Source organism: Aplidium turbinatum, chromosome 15 (assembly GCF_918807975.1).
Source record: "Aplidium turbinatum chromosome 15, kaAplTurb1.1, whole genome shotgun sequence".
Taxonomy (NCBI): Eukaryota; Metazoa; Chordata; class Ascidiacea; order Aplousobranchia; family Polyclinidae; genus Aplidium; species Aplidium turbinatum.
The window spans coordinates 17,046,379-17,064,367 of NC_137486.1; the positions used below are offsets into that span (position 1 = coordinate 17,046,379).

A 17,989-nucleotide genomic window follows, 5' to 3' on the forward strand; every position below is an offset into this window, starting at 1 on the left:
TGTCAATTCTTGCAACACTTGACTGCATAGAAAAAAAATTATCTGTTATATTTTGATGCATGTACATTGTACAATCTTGCGTGTAGTTTTCCAAGTCCATAAACTTTTTTTGCTTGTTTTGTCAGGTTGTTACTCATTTGTGTTTCTTGATTCATGTAGGCTAATCAATACTGTAATGTACCGTAACCTAATTTTAAAGTTTAACGTAAAATGGATGCGTTCAAGAGTCGTCAACGCCAAGAATTAAGAGAACAGCAGCTTGGATTTAAACCACAGTCTGAAATAGTGCACAACATTAACCTTCCTTATGATCATTGTTACATCGACAATGAGTCAAATGTTGCTTTGTCCTTAATTAAAACGAATCTAGCTAAAGCTATTTTAAGTTTGGACATCTACGAAGGTGTCAGTTTCTGGACAAATCAGCTGACAAAGTACATCAAGTTATATGGCTTCAAGTTTTCTAAAGAAGATCACATTTTATTTGTTAAGCTTCTGTTTGAAATTATCATAATGCCCGAGTTGGACAGTGCACTTGTTTCGCAAATGTGTGATTCCCTTAGGAATCTTCTGAAGAAGCGCCATTTGTTAAGTTGCAGTGACTTACAATTGGAATGGATCCCTTTATACAAATTATATGAAAGACTTGTATATTCTAAAAAACAGATAAAAGGCTTAGAAAAGATTCCTTTGCTAATAAAGGAGAAGCTTGAAGATTTAATTGTAACATGCAATTGTTATTTCATTCCAAAATGTACACAGAGTATGTTAGATGAATGGAGACCTTGCCTTTGTCCATTTTCTTGGCCAATGCAGAAGGCTGTAAAATATTTCAATATATTTTTGCCAATGCTTGCATTTGATGATGTGGATAGGAACGTTTCTTGGAAACTATGGGCTGATGAATTTTTGTTGTTGTGGACTTCAGTGAAAGATGTGTCTTGTGACAAAGATTTCGTTAATTTGTTTGCTCGTCTTGCTTTTTTTAATATTGGGCACATTGATTGGCTTAACTATGTTAATCCACTGTTTGCGAAATTGCACTCTGCTCTAAACTTTCATTTTAATGATTTACAAAAGAATTTAACAAATCAAAATAAGGTATCTTTCAAGATGCTGTCTGTTTGGATAGTTTCTATGATGGGAGGAGATTTAACAAAGATCATTCTCCAAAACTTAAATTGTCTATTAAAAGGAGCAGAAACATATTTCCATCCGTATAATTCTGGTGATTGGACAGACAACCTTTTCAGCTTTGTTGAAGAAATAACTTTTTTTTTTGTAGACAGGGTATTTAGAGAAAGATATGAAAGGAATGACTGGAAACCCATTATTCCAAAATCTTTTCTGTTAGATGATAAAGACATAGAAGAATTTGTTGAAATATTGAAACCAGTTGTCTTGTTGACTCTGTATAATGAAGCAACTGCAGGTGTTACTACAATAACAAAGGTGCTTAAACATTTGACACATTTGAGACCTGATCTGATTTTACCAGAATTGTTGGATAAATCATACATTGCTTTAAATGCTCCTACAGAACCTCATCAAGTGACAGGATGTTTAGCTGCTCTTACATTTGCAATTAGCGCTGGTATATCTGGATACTTTGATACAAAAAAGCACATTGTCCCTTTGTTATTTCAATGTCTTCCAGCACTTGATTTGAATGATCTTTCAAAATCAACACTTGCTTTCAAGTTCATAACCATGTGCATAGTCAGAATACCTCTTGTTGATTGTAGCAGCATGGCACAACATCACACTCATTTAAGTGAAAGTGAAAAAGAAATATTTCATATGACAGCTCAATTTGAAGCTTTTGCATTGCAAGTATTTGATCGATGCTTCGTTCTTTTGGAAATATTTAATCAAGGTAATGAATCACCTTATCATGAGTCAACCTCTCCTGTTGCTTCACCTCTAACTTCATTGGAAATAACCTTTTGGAATGACCTTATTAATACCTGCTGTGCTATTCTTCATCAATCATCCAAATCCATTTATGAAGCCTGTTTAAAGAAAGTTTTTTTGTTTTCATCTACCCATTTACTGAAAGAAAACACTGTTATGGGTGTTGTATCCAGGATAGTTTCTACTGCTGTTCACATTCACCCTGCTGAAGGACTTGCATTGTTTATTCCACACTACTGTAATGTAGTGAAAGAATACTTTGTTGAAAATACCGAAGCAAAAAACCTTGAGACAGTTGATGAACAACTGGTTTGGGATTTGACAATTTTGTCTGTACTCTGTTCAGATGCAACAGAGCATCTTCTGCAGTACAAGCTCATGCTATTTGAAGTAGCTGAAAATGGGATAGAAATGTTAGCAAAAGAAGCATATAAACCAGCTGTTGCTCTGGTTGGAAACTGCATACAGGGTTGGTCTTCATATTTTTCAACAGACAGAAAATGTTGGAATGGTGTTGATTCTATGCATTCTTTTTCTATTTCTGACTGGGGTTCAACTATGTCACCATGGAACATTGCAATTGAATGGCATATACCATCGGAAGATGAGTATGAAGCTTGTTTTGGGGCACTAAATCAATTTCTTGAACCTGCAGTGCAAAAGTTGCATGATTTTAATAATAATCATATTGATTTGACAAAAGAAGAACTGAAAAAAGTCTTGACTGTAATTAAAGTGCTATTGAAACAATGCTACATGTTTAGTTATTCAAAACACTCAAATTTGATTCCACCATGCGAAAACACATCTGGAATTTTCTTTAAAAGTTGGCCAATTTGTACAGTGGAAGCACTGCCTTTTTATGACTCAGTTATGTCTAAAAATACTCGAAAGCAAGTGCATACCAAAGTATTCAATGTTCTCCATGCTTCTTTGAAAAACATTTTGCAGATTAGGGAAGATGATGCTGATGCAATTTGCTTAATAGTTGAGATTTATAAGCAAAGCTTTTTCAAAAGTAGACAGCTAAAAGTTGAACTTGACGAATATTGGAAATGTTTTGATTGTGAACGATTGAAAATGCGAGATGTTTTTGCAATGAACAAGAAAAGTAGTCGTATTGTGCATGTTGGCCGGGTTGAGTTTCAGGAGCAGATGAGAGTGGCAGAATCGTTCTCATTTCCTTTAATGCATGACAAAATAATGTTGGATCTTTTAGATCTTTCCATGTCACATTACTCCAAAGTGCGACTAAATGCTCAAGAATGCTTTTTTCAAGGTATGGAACTTGATCATGATGCAGCATATCAAAAATACCTGCCACATATTTTGAGACATTTGGACCCACAGGATGAGATTAATCCACAAGCATATGAAGGTGCGTTAGACGTACTTATTGGAATAACGGAAAGTACTTTATTTTCCAAAGGAAACCAGAAATGGAATGCTATTTCAGCAATCTGGCTGTCACTTGTAAATGCTCCTTCTTTGAACAAACAGTCCATAAAGGATTTGTTTGACTTGCTAACTTTGAAGCTTTACAACAACTTTGTAACTGTTTCAGTTCAGTCAAAAATTACAGAAGGAGCAATGCAAAGTGCTATAAATCTAATGGCATCCAACAGTTTACCTTCTATTGAAAAATTTGACACTAAAGCTACAATAGAGAAAGGAAAGAAATTCAATGATTATCTCAATCACAGCAATTTGAACAATTACAAACAGCTTGTAGACAGCCTCATTGCCATTTACAATTCTGGAAAGTTGACATGGATGCGTTCAGAGTTAGCAGTCGAAATGTTATCTCTTTTGCTTCGATCTGACATTCCTGCTTCCTCTGCACTGTCAACACTTTTTGTTTCATTGCTGGTTGATGACAGTGTCAAAATTCGTCACCTCGCAATATCTTCCTTTGTTGCTATATTGCAACAACAAAAAAGGGAACATGTTGTGGAAATGTTATCAATGGATGATGCTGTGACTACAGTAGAACAAATGACAGGGCTGAATGTGTGTGACCCAACGGACAATGCTTGGCTTCTGTATGACGAAGACAATCTCCCCAACACAGAAGAAAAATACAATGCAATGAAATTTGTTGACAAAACGTTTTGGGGATATTACTGTTGGCCAAAACAGTTAAAGACGTATGCTTCTTTTGATCAACAGCCTAAACTAGATCGTAATAGAGAGGGACTTCCTTCTGGAGAGGTATTTGCGTTTGATCAATTTACTAATACGGAATTTTTGGAACAAGTTGTTAATTTTTTGTGTATGGAAGTAAACAAGAGTGTATCGGAAGGCCCGTTTTTCTGTGTAGGGATAGAAAAGAACAAATTTGATTACAAAAAAAGCGATATGTTTAAAGGACTGTTTCGCAATTATGGAGACACATTTTTGCCGTTTTTCAAACCACACATTTTGCGGCTTGTGACAGAAAAACAGGCAAGTCATCAGAGATGTGCTGCCGAAATAATAGTTGGCATTGTGAATGGCTCTAGACATTGGCCCTATGCAAAAGTAAGCAAGTTATGGGACTGGCTGATTCCTGTGCTTCAAACAGTTCTTTGTCATATTGGACATGAAACAGAAAACGACTGGTTAACAGCATTTGAAGAAATGACTCATAACAGAGACCCTCGACAAATACATTGGTTACTAAATTTTCTTGTCAATGCACCAACACATATTAGCAATAGTTTGTTAGTGCAAACAAGCAAACTTAAAGTGCTTCACTCCAGCATCCGCCGACAACGCTGGAAAGTGCCACAACTGCTAGATAAAACGTTGAAGCTTGTTGAACCACTGCTGGATTGCTCTTTTGATGAACTTAGAATTACAATTGGACAAGTATTATCAACTGTTTTCAAGTTTGATATTCCCGTAGTGGGCAAATTGTCAACAGTTGAGCGAATCCCATCAATCAATGAGTTTATCCAGCGAGTCGTAACTCGTATCATGCATTTTGATGAGCTTGCTGTGAGTAACGCTGTAGATCAGGTCAACATTGCAGGACTTTCACTGGAACAATCACATGATTGTGTTCATTCTTCGACAAAGTTTGATGAAACGCAGGTAACAGTATTAGTAAAATAAGTTTTTGACGAATTAGCGTATTTAATGTTACGTCCAATACTGAAAAGTTTGGGTGGGAATATTATCGTTTCTAGCAGCAGTTGCAACGTTCCCTTGATAAATGCAATGCGAAAGTAAAAGCAGAAACATACGAGTTGTTTTATTGGTTCGTCAGTAAACTTTATAACTACTGCTAGTAACGATAACTTTACGTCAGTGGTTTTCATTTCCAAAACTCTGGAAAAGCAACGACTTGAACATGGTTCCCAACCTGGGTTCATGAATCCCAACGGGGTTGTTGAATCTTTAAGAAATCTGTCAATTTCATGACAATTAATGTCGTATGAGTTCAAGGTGAATGATTTCTAACCAAAATCTTAAGTCTACAACTTTGATAATGTTTATGGAGTATCCTATGCCTGAAGCAAGACTTACCATTGCTACCTCTTGCATTTTAACCTTTCGAGGAGCATATAGCCTTGGTTTGAATCAACTACAAACCCTGTGGAGTTGTGCGTTATATCGATTCATGTCAATGGAACTGACATAGTTCTAGGTATCTTAATACATCTGCCGAAATTCTTTTCCAAGTTGAAAAAATTAAATAAAAATAAGAGTTTGACTTCACAATTAATTTGAAATGCCAGTGATGCATTATAAAAACGTTGGTACGTTTGCTTGAGTTGTAAGCTACTTTTCTTGTATGGTGAGCAACTGAGCATTGCTAGAAGAATAAACAAACAAACGTATCACTTATATCTTACTGCAACAGATCGTTTTGTTTGACCCTAGTTTTGTATTATCAGGCAGACCACCAGTTGGCAAGAACTAAAGCTAAGACTCGCATCTTCAAGTCGGTTATACAATGGATGGTGTATTTTCACTTTGACTTTCAACAATTCAAAATCAGCTTTTTTTCTCTCCTTCCTTTGATTGGTGAGATGTATCCAGTACATGACTCAACGTCAGATAAAGAACTTGGGATACACGTGAGCTTGGGTATATCTGCCATAGCAGGTCATGTGATTGAGATAAAAGAAATTAAAAACGCTTTGGATGTCATCAAGGTCATTGTTGTGGACAGTTCTTGGCAGACAAAGTTCGCTGCTCTATCTTATATTCAGATATTTGGTTTTACTAACCTCTTCTCAATACGCTCCAATGAAGATGCTACAACTGCATTGCAAGAAATCATAGTAGATTTACTTCAAGATCAACAATATACAGTTAGTCAAATGGCCTGTTCTACTCTGTCTGGTTTAGTTCAGTGCCGAGCCATTCCCGTGACCGAAAACTTGACACAGCTCGCCCACAATTTATGCAGCACGAAATTGAAGAAAAGGGGTAATTCAAACCTAGATGATGAAGACATGGCGAAACGCATGTTGAAACGTCACGCAGGTATACTTATCACAAGCGCATGTGTGTCATCTGCGCCTTACACCATTCCCGATTGGATGCCAGAACTTGTGTTACTTCTAGCCAATCACGTACATGACCCTCAGCCCATTCGAAGGACAGTTAAAAGTAGCTTAGACGAGTTTCGGCGAACACATCGTGATAATTGGATGGAGGACAAGAAAAAATTCACGACCGACCAACTTGACGTCTTAAATGGTGTGCTTACTTCTCCAAGTTACTACGCCTGAGTTCCTACCGTTGGAATTATTAAGATTCATAACCGCATTTCTTGCTTTGCATTTGCAGTTTTTGCATTATTCATGTCTATATTTTGGAGTTATAAGTAGGCTAGGTTTTGTAAAATAATTGATAGCATTTGTATGTAAGTAGTAAGTTATAGCCTACATTATAGCCCAGGTTGTGATTTTCTTCGAACATTGGCAAATGTACTAAACTGTTTACGCAGATACATTTAATAATATGTTTTCGGTACTGGTTCAATGAAATATTAGACATCAAAGACATGTATGTTTGTTTTCTGTGTATAATTTATCCCAACGTACCCAGTGGATTGTCTGTTACCGTACTAGAGTTGGTAAAACTTCAGGCAAATTTCGTACTAGGCTACTCTAGCTTTAGTCCACAATGAATGAATTGTTTACTCGATTGTAAAACTGTTTGCTCTGCAAATGATAGGCATTAAACTATGTCTATGATAACGGCCGATTTCTTGCTCTCAAGAACATTTTCCAGGTATTCCTGTCATTTCCTTATATACAGGAATACTTGGAAAATGTTCTTGGGAGCAAGAAATCGGTTGTTGCCATAGTTTAATGTTGCCTATCATTTGCAGAGCAAACAATTTTACAATTGAGTAACTTTACAAAACCTCTTCAAACTGGCCTATGAGTTATGACATCCAATAAATGTCTTCATTGTCTGGTTTTGATTTTCTTATAACATTGTGATCTGATTTTTATATCTTATAGGCGTATTACATTTCATATTCGCATTATCCGCTTTGTCAACGATTGCTTGCTTTTTAGTCTGTTGTTGCGATTGTTCATTTGTCATATGACGCATTCCGTGAGGTGCCACAGGTTAATAACCTATAGCCTTCCTACCATATTTGGGGTTGTATAGACGTTTGAAAAAACTTTTATCTTGCGATAGCGGAACAACCCTTTGGATCTATGAGGTTTTTCCCGTCTTAAGATTGCACTTCTTTTAAATTTTTGAGAGTTTTTCTATATGTCGTTTTTAGCTAATCTTTTTAGCAGTGTTTTTTTTTTACATAATTGAAACTGTTAGTTTTCTCGTAGTCGAAGTTTTAAGCCTGGCTATTTTCGCAATCGAAAAGCAAATAAATTTTTTTGAGATGGTGTTCTGCATGCATTATAACTTTAGACTTTAATTTATGCTTCAATTTCCTCCTTTCATGCTAAACCGATTTTGTTAATCTTTGTGCTGATTTTCTCGCAATGCCCAATTGCCCATCCTCCCCACTGAGCATGCTTTCAAAGTGAAACATCTCAGTAACCGGCTCGGCGGCTTAGTGGTTAGTGCGCCCGCCTCTGAAGCGGTAGGCATGGGTTCGATACCTTGTCGGGTCATACCAAAGACTTTTTAAAAATGGTACTGAATCTAATTTCTGCTTGGCACTAAGCAATGGAGTCGATTCGGGTAATAATGTACTCATTTGCGCCTCTATACGGCTGCATTGACACTGCCTGTTATGTAAAGCGCTGTGGAGCAACGCATTCTGCGATGGATACAGCGCTATATAAAAACTAACATTATTATTATTATAGTAATCCTTTGGCCATTTATTAGGCTAAGATTTTTACCGAAAATCTCGTTTCACCAATCTGGAAAACTTTCCTCTTTATTTCACAAATGTAGATACAGACGACCTGTTTTAGCCTGATGCTGCGAGTTCGCTGTGGTTGTAGCGATTTGCACTAGCTTTCGGAACACAGTTCCCTAGTCATGTGCTATGACGAAACTTGTCTGTATCTGCATCTGTGAAGTAAGATAAGCAACAATCATGCTGCTGAAAGCGAAACTCAATCTGTTGCATTCTTCTAAATATGTTTATTCGCATTGGATATTGTTGCAGCTACCACTCTGGTGAGTTTGTGCAAGCAAACCTTGTCGTTATCACAGTCTAAGAAGTCAAGAAATATAACTTCAATACCGGTAGCAGGTTTGCTTTAATTGTATGTAATCATGCTGTCCTGGAACACCTGTTTTGCGCATTAGCCTGCCAACTAATTTTTTTAAAAAAGAATCTGATATTTTCATTCAGAAGAGTTTACATGCAAAGAAAGTATTCACGACCAAGTGTATTTTCTATCCATGTTTTTTGTGGGTTTAAAGCCCAGTTAGTTGGAAATAATAGCTTACGATATTTAATTCTTAACAGCTTGCGAATCACGAATGTTGTCAAACATATTCAGCTACGCCGTTTTTATTCTCGATGATTAAGTTTATTACTTATTTCACAATGTAGATATTAACGACCATTTATTACTTAGGCTATGTTGTTTGTTAGTCGTTTTTATGCAATAGAAAGTGAAACTACTTGATTACCATAAAATCTTTTTAATTGTTACTGTATATCGTTTCAGCAATCAAACCAATCCTGTTGTTACTATATTTGTGCAGTCGTTGAATCAACGTGAAAAAGAATTGTATTTGCTTATTGTTCAGGCTTGGCCTAGCCCACTGCAGAGGCTACTCTATGCTTATCCTATTTACAAAATGTTGCTTTGCACTTTGATTGTTTAGGCTTGGCCTAGCCCACTGTAGAGGCTACTCTATGCTTAATTGCTTATCCTATTTACAAAATGTTGCTTTGCACTTTGATTGTTCAGGCTTGGCCTAGCCCACTGTAGAGGCTACTCTATGCTTATCCTATTTACAAAATGATGCTTTGCACTTTGTCAATTATGATAGTATGCACTGTAGTACTCTAATTTTGTACACTGTTTAGTGCTTTCGATCAATAATTAAATACATCGTATAATTACTTTATGTCGAGTATTCAACGTAGAAATAACAGTGTTTAATGGTATTTATAGCCTTTTTATTACTTAGATTTGGATGAGGCACATCTAAATGCTGTAGAGCAAGCCTTAAAGCAGCCGGCGGCCATGGCCGCTTAGTAGTGCTTGAATGACCGCCGGTGCTACCTCCTCGGTCGGCCAATTCGGCCGCCGGTTTCTTATAGCTAATTATTTAATTTCCCAATAGAATGATCGCGGATTAACTGTCGAAAATATGTAGTATCAAAGAGTGATGCAGAATTAGGTCAGCGCGTCATAATCACCACTGTTGCATTGTGCGGAAACATTTGCTATTGTATGGAAAATATCCAGCTGCGATCACCAGCTATAAGTCTTGTTTGTAATTTCTGACGTTTATTTTAACAAAGTGTTAGGGAGCTTTCAAATATTACGTAACGCTGTTTTTCCGAATTTTTGACCCCCCTCCCCCGTGTGACGCCAACGTAACGTTTTTGTCAACCCTCCCTCCCCCACGTGACGCTTTTCCATTACAAAGCTCGTTTTGCCAGTGTATATCAAAATTATGACGTGGAAACACGTGCTGATAAAATATCTTGGTTTGTATGCACCTAAAGCTTACGTTTGAGACATGAAATTTTAGCTATATATATTTTTTGGATTAAAACGTTATGTACCTACTGAAAACGTTTAGTAGCCCACCGTCCAAAATGTTTCTATCCAAACCTTTCATTGTTTGGTTATGTATTGAAAGAAACATCACAAAAGCGCAAAAGAAACCGCAAGGAAAGCTAAGCATCTTCGAATGGGGTCATCAATGCTTCAAAAATGTTTCTATATATGGGAGCAGTAGCCTACTCTCGCTTTGTGTGGTTCGAACTTGATGCATAATTGTCTTCTTCAGACTCGCTCGTATGAATGTCTTCTACCTGTTGAGAGGTTTGTGTCAAAGTCATTTGGTTCTTTAAAGGGCGGGGAAACCCAAATTTACTTTTTGCGAGTTTTTTGTTTCAGCGTGATGTCATTGTGTACAACATGCGTTTTAGCAAAAAAAAAAAATCCAAATTTTGTTTCCCTTGTCTCGTTAAGGCCGCTTTTGTTTGATACCCGTTTGCGAGGTCTCGCGCGCATCAAGCTGTGATTCTGTTCGCTGTGAGGTCACAAGGTACATATAGTTGTGGCCAAAACTTTAAAACCAGACTTGATTTATGACGATTTTTGCATTACTTCAAAATACTGCATCATATATTGTTTCAGTTGCATCATCTTTATGCATCATCTTATATCTGATGCAGTATTTTGAAGTAATGCAAAAATCGTCATAAATCAAGTCTGGTCTTAAACTTTTGGCCACAACTATATGTACCTTGTGACGTCACAGCGAACAGAATCACAGCTTGATGCGCAACGAAACCTCGCAAACGGGTATCAAACAAAAGCGGCCCTAGCGAGACGAGGGCAACAAAATTTGGATTTTTTGATTGCTAAAACGCATGTTATACACAATGACATCACGCTGAAACAAAAAACTCGCAAAGTTAATTTGGGTTTCCCCGCCCTTTAATGAACATATGTAGGCCTAGGCTATGTAACAGTCATAGGCAGTGGCGTACGCAGGATTTTCTGAAGGGAGGGAGGGCATTGACAGTAGCGTAGCCAGAAATTTTGAAAGGGGGGAAAGTTTGACGACCGGTAAGCTTAGCCCGTCGGCGTTTTCGCCTAAGACGACACCCAGCGGCGGGGGTTCTGGGGGGCCTCCCCCAGACAATTTTGAAAAATTACTTTAAATTTGGTGCATTCTGAGAGCATTTGCAACAAAAATGTGGGTATAAATATTCCTGTAAAATGGTGCTGTCAGGTTGCATAGCAAAAGGATAAGATCATGTTTTTTTCGGAAATAAAGCTAAGTCTCTATGTTTTCTTGTTGCTAATTCCTGGCTGAGATGTTTGGTATTGGCAAAACTCGCTCTTGCAGTTTTGTTTAAAATTAGGCAAGTTTTTTTTTAGACTAAAAGCATCATTCCCAAGCATAAAGAGACTGAAAGCATCATTCTCAATATCGTGACGTCACACGCGTGCCAAAGGGGGGTTGTAACCCGAACCCCCCCCCCCCTGGCTACGCCACTGGCCATTGATATCCCGGACGTCTTCATGATATCCCAGTATGGTTTTAGTTTAGACTTTATCCATTTCTTTCTCACTATAATAGGCTTACAGAACACTATGCTACATTGGCATACCTGGGGTAGGGTAGGTGGATTGGGCTATGTATTTCGTATTGGCTTAGTCTATAGGACAACATTGTTAATTGCTTTGACAGTGCAATCCAAAACATATTAAATGCTTTAATCTACGTCGTTAACTACTAAAACATTTTTAGGGGGGGTGGCATGACCCAATGCCCCTCCCTGCGTACGCTAGTGGTCATAGGTATACCTGTTCATCACCATGTGTCGCTTTTTTGCTGCTTGACTCGGAAAGTATGCACAAATAAACTACCGTACCGTACTCGTAAGCGTTACGTAACGTTTTGCTTGAACCCCCTCCCTCCCGATGTGACGCTAACGTAACGCTTTTCATAACCCCCCCCCCCCCCCTCCTCCTCGATAGCGTCACGTAATATTTGAACGGTCCCTTAATCCAAAGTGCTAATTTACATCGGCTGGCAATATTGTCGTTTTTATGTCGATTCAATGTTGTCGGACATTGAATCGTCGTTAAAAAGGAGAATTACCCAGACAACAAAATTCGTTATTTTTATTCAGATTTAACGACTGCAAATAGGGTTGGAAAAAATCGGATTTTTTTGATTTAAGTCGGATTTTTTTGATTTAAATCAGATTTTTTTTTAGATAAAAAAGCGTCGAGTCTACTTGGGGGAAGAGGTCATTTTAGTAAGATAGCAGAACTATTTTTAACCCCTTGATTGATTGAAAGGCTTTGCTTTGCAAGTGTAATCATTTTTATTATTATATTGTAGGCTAGCCTGTCTATTGCACATATTTTTAAGTAGGTGTGATATGTTGCTTTATACTAAATCATAATGTGCATATCGAGATTGAGGTACGTCTTAGACTGTCATCTCACTACACTAAGATCTTTCCTTACGTTTGAGCACACATCACTTTGCTTTTTTGCTCAACTGATGCAAAGCCTACAACCAGACTTTTTGCAAAGAAAGTTTAACTGTGTAATATATGTTACAGACGTACCATACCAAAACAATAAAAGTTCAGATGACACAAAATTGCAGTTTATTTTGCATTGAGAAGTTTGTACATAAATACAAGCTCGCCAGCTTTTGCAGTGCCCAATCGATTTCGAACTTCTGATTGAACCAGACCAAAAGTAGAAAAAACTGACTCAAAAACTATGTTTAGTGAACAACACTGTTTGTGAACTGCCAAGTAAACTAAGTTGCCTTTCAAAACATGCATAGCTATAGCCTTAAGTAATTAAATATAACTTTTGTATTACAGAGCAGCAGTGAAACGTTTGTTGATGTATTTATTTTAGCAAATAAAAAAATCGTTTGATTTTTATTGTTTGATTTAAATCAACCAACCCTGACTGCAAACGTAGAATCAGTGTAAAAATGACGGATTTTGTTGTCTGGGTAGGTTAGTTGACATCCGAGGAGAAAACACGTGTCTTCAGAGTTGAGAAATGTTTCCGCTGTGGGTTAGTGACTTCACGACCTCAATGGTGACATCCTATTGGTATAAATGGTCGGGTTTTATGAAACAATTTACTGAGCAGCGAGCAGTTGAAACAATTTAATGTCGTTAGATGGTCCCGCAATACCGGATTACAATCCCGATAAAGCAGTTATTGCGTGGTGCAACGATTCTATAGCAGGACATTGCCCAGACTTCAACAACACTAAGTGATCATTTTGGCATTGTTGCAAGTTTAATTCTATTTACTTGTGCTATCGTTGGTTGTATTTTGGCTTCCAAGCACGCAGATTTGGCCGCCGAGAAGGAGCTCCCGGTAGGCCACGATGGTTGCCGCAAAAAAACACGAGTTTTAAGGCCTGGCAGAGGACAAAGTTTTTTCACCAGTGATCACTTTCGATTTCAAACGATGGTACAAAACTCCATTAGTATCAACACTGACACCAAGTGTTGTGTCACACCCACAAGGTGTCGCTGAAAAGAGCTGTGTTTGATTGCGCCAAGAGTTGAGCGGTCGTTGCTTCATCCATCGGTTTCTTCATTGACAGAGCCAGGTTTTTGTCACTCGAGCCTGGTTTACTAGGCAATAAAAGAACACACTTTGCACGTCACCTTTATTTTAGTACTGATTGCACATTAAAGCAGCAAACTTTAACGAGAGTTTTAATGGGGAATGGTAGGCTATTTTCCACTTCTTTCAACCTTTCTCTGATGCTGCAACCCGGAAAAAAAAGTACAGCGCATAAATTTTACGTCGTAATTTAACAGCCACCTTACATATAGGCTAGTACTAGTAGCCTATACATACGTACTGTATGTTTTAACTTCACACAATACTTTCATTAAACGCTATAGAAAATTGTTTTTCACGTTGTACAGCAGAGAGTTGGATCAATTACATTACAACCAACAGTGACGTTCGGTGGCTTAAACCGTTGGGAAAGCAACTTGGAAATATGCTGCAGCAAGGTAGTAGGCACGAAGGGCGTAACCGTCGGGCGAAGCCTGAAGGTGTGTTGCCGAAGGCAACACTTCCAGCGGGGGGTCTGGGGGGGCCTCCCCCAGAAATTTTTGAAAAACACTTCCAATTTGGTGCGCTCTGAGAGCATTTCCAAAACAAATCAAAAATAAAAATCTGTCAAATTGTGCTTCGCCTATGTCGTGATCATACATCCATTTAATATTTAGAAGTCATGAACAATCTTAATTTTAACGTTGCAGGACCAAAATCCAGTGTTAGACATGGAATAATAGTTGTCTAAATATTTAATTCGTCATGAATGTTCATTCTCAGATATTCAGTTAGGCCTACACTACAAAAACTAACACTTAGGCCTAAACATTACAACCGCAAGCAATTTGTACAAAAAGCTGGATAAGTTTGCCTCCTGCGTATAGAAGCTTAACGAACTAAATATTGCATCCGCACCTGAACGTTCATTGGCGAAGTAACGTTATATCAACGCTGTAAAAAGGGCAAAGGCATGACTATGAAAGCTAGTAGGCTAAAGTACATGGCGAGGAGAAATCAAAAAACAGGAACAATTATTTCGGCATTATGATGCTGTGCTCTGTACCGTGACGAGAGACCATTCTGACGAGTTAGTCTAGCCGCTCTAGCGAATGTTCGCATTGACATCACTGGGAAAGCAAAACTAACCATACCATAACACATCTGATTGGCTAAGCAGCTGGTGACGTTTTGCAAAACGAGTGATGATTGGATAAAACAAAGGCGTTTTTTGACATTTTTGAATCTGGGAAAGCAAGTTTGATAATTGCTTACCTGAAGCCTTAGACTGAGGACTTAGACTACTCACAAGCGTTACGAGTAATTCTAGTCACGAATACAGTAATTTTCAAGTTAAAATAGACGTGATAAAAATAATAAGAAGTTAAACCTAGAATTCAGTCATTATATTTTGCATAGTTTTCGCTCAGGTAAGCACTGCTTTCCCTCACCGATCGTCACTGACAATCAAATCGATAAAATTTTTAATTACATTGTTCTGAAATTTTCAAATTACAATTACTTTCAAATATCATACAGTTAATTTCAATACAAAAATTAAATGTTTCAATATTTATGTTCAACAATGATTTTTAAAGTTTATCAAAGACAGTTCTACAATCTACATCGTACACAACCACATGCAATGCACATCCCATAAAAACACTTCACGCGGCCGGTCATTGTCTCGTATGTAGACGTCCATTTTGGTTGTACCCTGGATACCCCAACTAGTGCTTCACCATCAACAAAAGTATTCTATGCGTACAAATGTAATTTAGATTTTTTTTTTAAGTTACGATTACACAACTAAGAGTCCCAATTATAATCACACAAACATGTGCAATTAATTACATTCAGTTACAATTGATCCGACTCTGGTACAGTAGCTGGATCTGCAGTGGAGGTAAATAAGTTAAATCGCATAATTAATTAGCCACGTGCAACCGAAGTTGTAGCTGGTGGTTATACAGTGGTCAGTTTCTTGATAATAAAAGATGGTTTTTAAAAAATGGGCAACACACACATTCGACCTAAAAAACACGATTTTAAACGTTTATGATCAATAGTTTTTTATTATTTCATCCATGTTGTGAAGCCTTTGTTGCAATATGAACATTGAACACCAGACACATCACACATATGGAACTAGCGGAGCAATTTTCGACTAAGCATAGTTTTTGAGAATTTAAGTGGCAATGAAAGCACAAAGTTTTCAACTTTTGTATGGCCTCGTGTTGTTGTTTTTGCTGAACCCCCCAGAGCTCTCACAACAGAACTAAGTTTCTTTTTTGAGATGCCAAAAGCTGCTTGCAATTGCTGGGCATTTGTAATAAACGAATCCATGTGCCACGCAAGCACTATTCCAATTGCCAACAGTTGATCTTTCGATTTTTGTGGCATTGTTCTTCTGCTTCTGGTGACGCGTGAAAAAAAAGTTGAAGACAGCCAAGTAGCAAGGGGACTGTCGTTATTAAGAAACTGCATGTCTTCAGTAGCACTTTCTCTACTTTTCATGCAATATACTTTAATAATATAGAACATCAATTGTAGACAACATGCAAAGTCATTATAAACATCCGGATCTTGAATGCGTGCCACTCCAGGATTTTTAGCATGCTCCAGAATAAATTGTGAAGACAAAGGACCTGATGTTCGTTCCCATTCAGCTAAACTTTCTGAAGAAGGCTGAATGAATTGTTGAGCTTCTAATACTAATGATTCACATACTTCAGCTGGAACAAGATCGTTAATGGGATAGACCTCTTCAATAGCTTCAGCATTGCTGTTATGTGGTATAATTGATGTTGTTTCATCGATATCATTTTCTGCAGACAGCTTGTTGGTTTTCATAAACTCCTCAACGGAATTTTGAACTTCAATTGCTGCATTGGCTCCATCGCTTCGTTGGTTGGCCATCAATTTACGTTTTTGTCTATTGCTGCCGAAGGTTCCCACTAAATCCCGATTCTTTTCAAAATTAGTTTTCACTACTTGCTCATGAGTTGTAGATGCTTCATGACGAACAATAGGTGCCTTTTTAACTACTGGATGAAGTTTGAAGTGGTCTGTATCAAAAACTTGAGCTTCTCCTGTGTTTTTGTTTATTTTTGCTACCACATATTTGCAAGCATATGGATGGGATTCTTTCATTTCATAGTTATTTCCTAAATAATGCAAATGTGTACCAGTGACCAACAGCTTTTTCCGATGTTGGAATCCTGTTCGATTGTCTGCATAAATTTTGCATTTCAAGGTGGATCTTTCTTCAGGTTTACCATTAGAAAACTCAACAAGCATATGTCTTTCTGCTTCCGGATCATATGTAAACTGAAATGTGGACATTTTTAAAGAAACAGAAATTCTAAAACACATATGCAACAAATTAATACTGAATTAGTTTTAACTTTGAAAACTAGACAGCTCAAACAATAAAAACTTGAAGGGGAGGGTGACTAGTCTTCACCTCCGTTAGTCGATGTTGCCTACATGCTCCTGATATTGAGTTGCTCAGCAAAGTCAACCCTTGAGTTTGGTCAGAAACAACTTAGGTTTGTGGTACCGAAATAGAACAAAACAAAATATAGCCCAGAGCTGCACTGCATAACAGTCCCTATTGTTGAGTAAAAATTTAAGTGGAAGGATCAGTTTAAAAAGATGTATGGTGCCGTATGAGTAACCTACAAAATTAAGTAAATTTTAGCAGATTTCAGCACAAACTACACAATATTCAATCACTGCCGCAAGTGGACCAAGGCAAAATTTTTTCTTGAATTGCTCATTTTCCTAACTTTGTCCGTAAGTACCGTAATAATAATAATGCTTTTATTTGCACCCATTGCGATAACATACAGTATACTGCGATACAACAGACGACAGGAAGCAGCAAAGTGACATTCGGTATAGTCTTCAAGTCAGCTGCTCCCCTTATTTTGGCTTGGCTTTAAGTGTCTTTCGCCGAGACACAGCCGCGTGCTCTGAAGCGGTGTCGAACCCACGTCCTTTCGAACGTCACGCAGACGTTCTTACCACTTGGCTACGCATAAAATAAGTAGGCATAAAATTTCCAATCTTGGGTCTGACTAGGGACAAATTCTCTGAGAACGCTGTTTAAAATTCAAATTGGCAATTGGCACAGCAATCAGAAAAAGTTAGAAATGGCGCAGTGTTGCCACATAATTCTATCTTAATTTGAGAAATTTAGAACCAAACTTTTCATGAAAAACAAAAAAGTAAAATAAACAACCATGATCATCATCAACAGTATCATAGCCGATGCGGCTTTTGATGAACTAATGCTCAGTTCGTAAATTTTTCCAGTGTTCCCTTTGTCGCGCAGTGTCCCAAAGTGTTCTTGGTTGGCTGATTGATGTATTGAAATTGGA

General features: G+C 37.6%; 3 protein-coding genes across 3 annotated transcripts; 2 read left to right on the forward strand and 1 right to left on the reverse strand.

Annotated features, from left to right (window-relative positions):
* The first annotated feature begins 210 nt into the window (after nucleotides 1–210).
* Nucleotides 211–3,703, forward strand: LOC145784015 (proteasome activator complex subunit 4A-like). The gene is made up of 2 exons (XM_082595772.1): nucleotides 211–3,642; nucleotides 3,698–3,703. Exons 1-2 carry the CDS (start codon nucleotides 211–213, stop codon nucleotides 3,701–3,703), a joined length of 3,438 nt encoding a protein of 1,145 aa, XP_082451898.1.
* A 129-nt stretch (nucleotides 3,704–3,832) lies between these two features.
* On the forward strand, nucleotides 3,833–9,521 carry LOC145784353 (proteasome activator complex subunit 4-like). Its single transcript, XM_082596156.1, has 2 exons — nucleotides 3,833–4,989; nucleotides 5,796–9,521. The coding sequence occupies exons 1-2, from the start codon at nucleotides 3,871–3,873 to the stop codon at nucleotides 6,636–6,638; spliced, it is 1,962 nt and encodes a 653-aa protein (XP_082452282.1). The 5' UTR covers nucleotides 3,833–3,870; the 3' UTR covers nucleotides 6,639–9,521.
* A 4,167-nt stretch (nucleotides 9,522–13,688) lies between these two features.
* Nucleotides 13,689–16,963, reverse strand: LOC145784485 (DNA-directed RNA polymerase I subunit RPA49-like). The gene has a single exon (XM_082596312.1). It carries the CDS (start codon nucleotides 16,947–16,949, stop codon nucleotides 15,753–15,755), a length of 1,197 nt encoding a protein of 398 aa, XP_082452438.1. The 5' UTR covers nucleotides 16,950–16,963; the 3' UTR covers nucleotides 13,689–15,752.
* Between the last annotated feature and the right edge of the window lie 1,026 nt (nucleotides 16,964–17,989).

What these genes read in the sequence shown, in the direction of transcription:
- LOC145784353 (XM_082596156.1), top strand. Translation starts at nt 3,871, where the DNA reads ATGTTATCAATGGATGATGCTGTGACTACAGTAGAACAAATGACAGGG. An exon ending in CAAAGTTTGATGAAACGCAG is followed by an intron (nt 4,990 to 5,795) that starts GTAACAGTATTA and finishes TTGTATTATCAG; the next exon opens with GCAGACCACCAGTTGGCAAG.
- LOC145784015 (XM_082595772.1), top strand. Translation starts at nt 211, where the DNA reads ATGGATGCGTTCAAGAGTCGTCAACGCCAAGAATTAAGAGAACAGCAG.
- LOC145784485 (XM_082596312.1), bottom strand. Translation starts at nt 16,949, where the DNA reads ATGTCCACATTTCAGTTTACATATGATCCGGAAGCAGAAAGACATATG.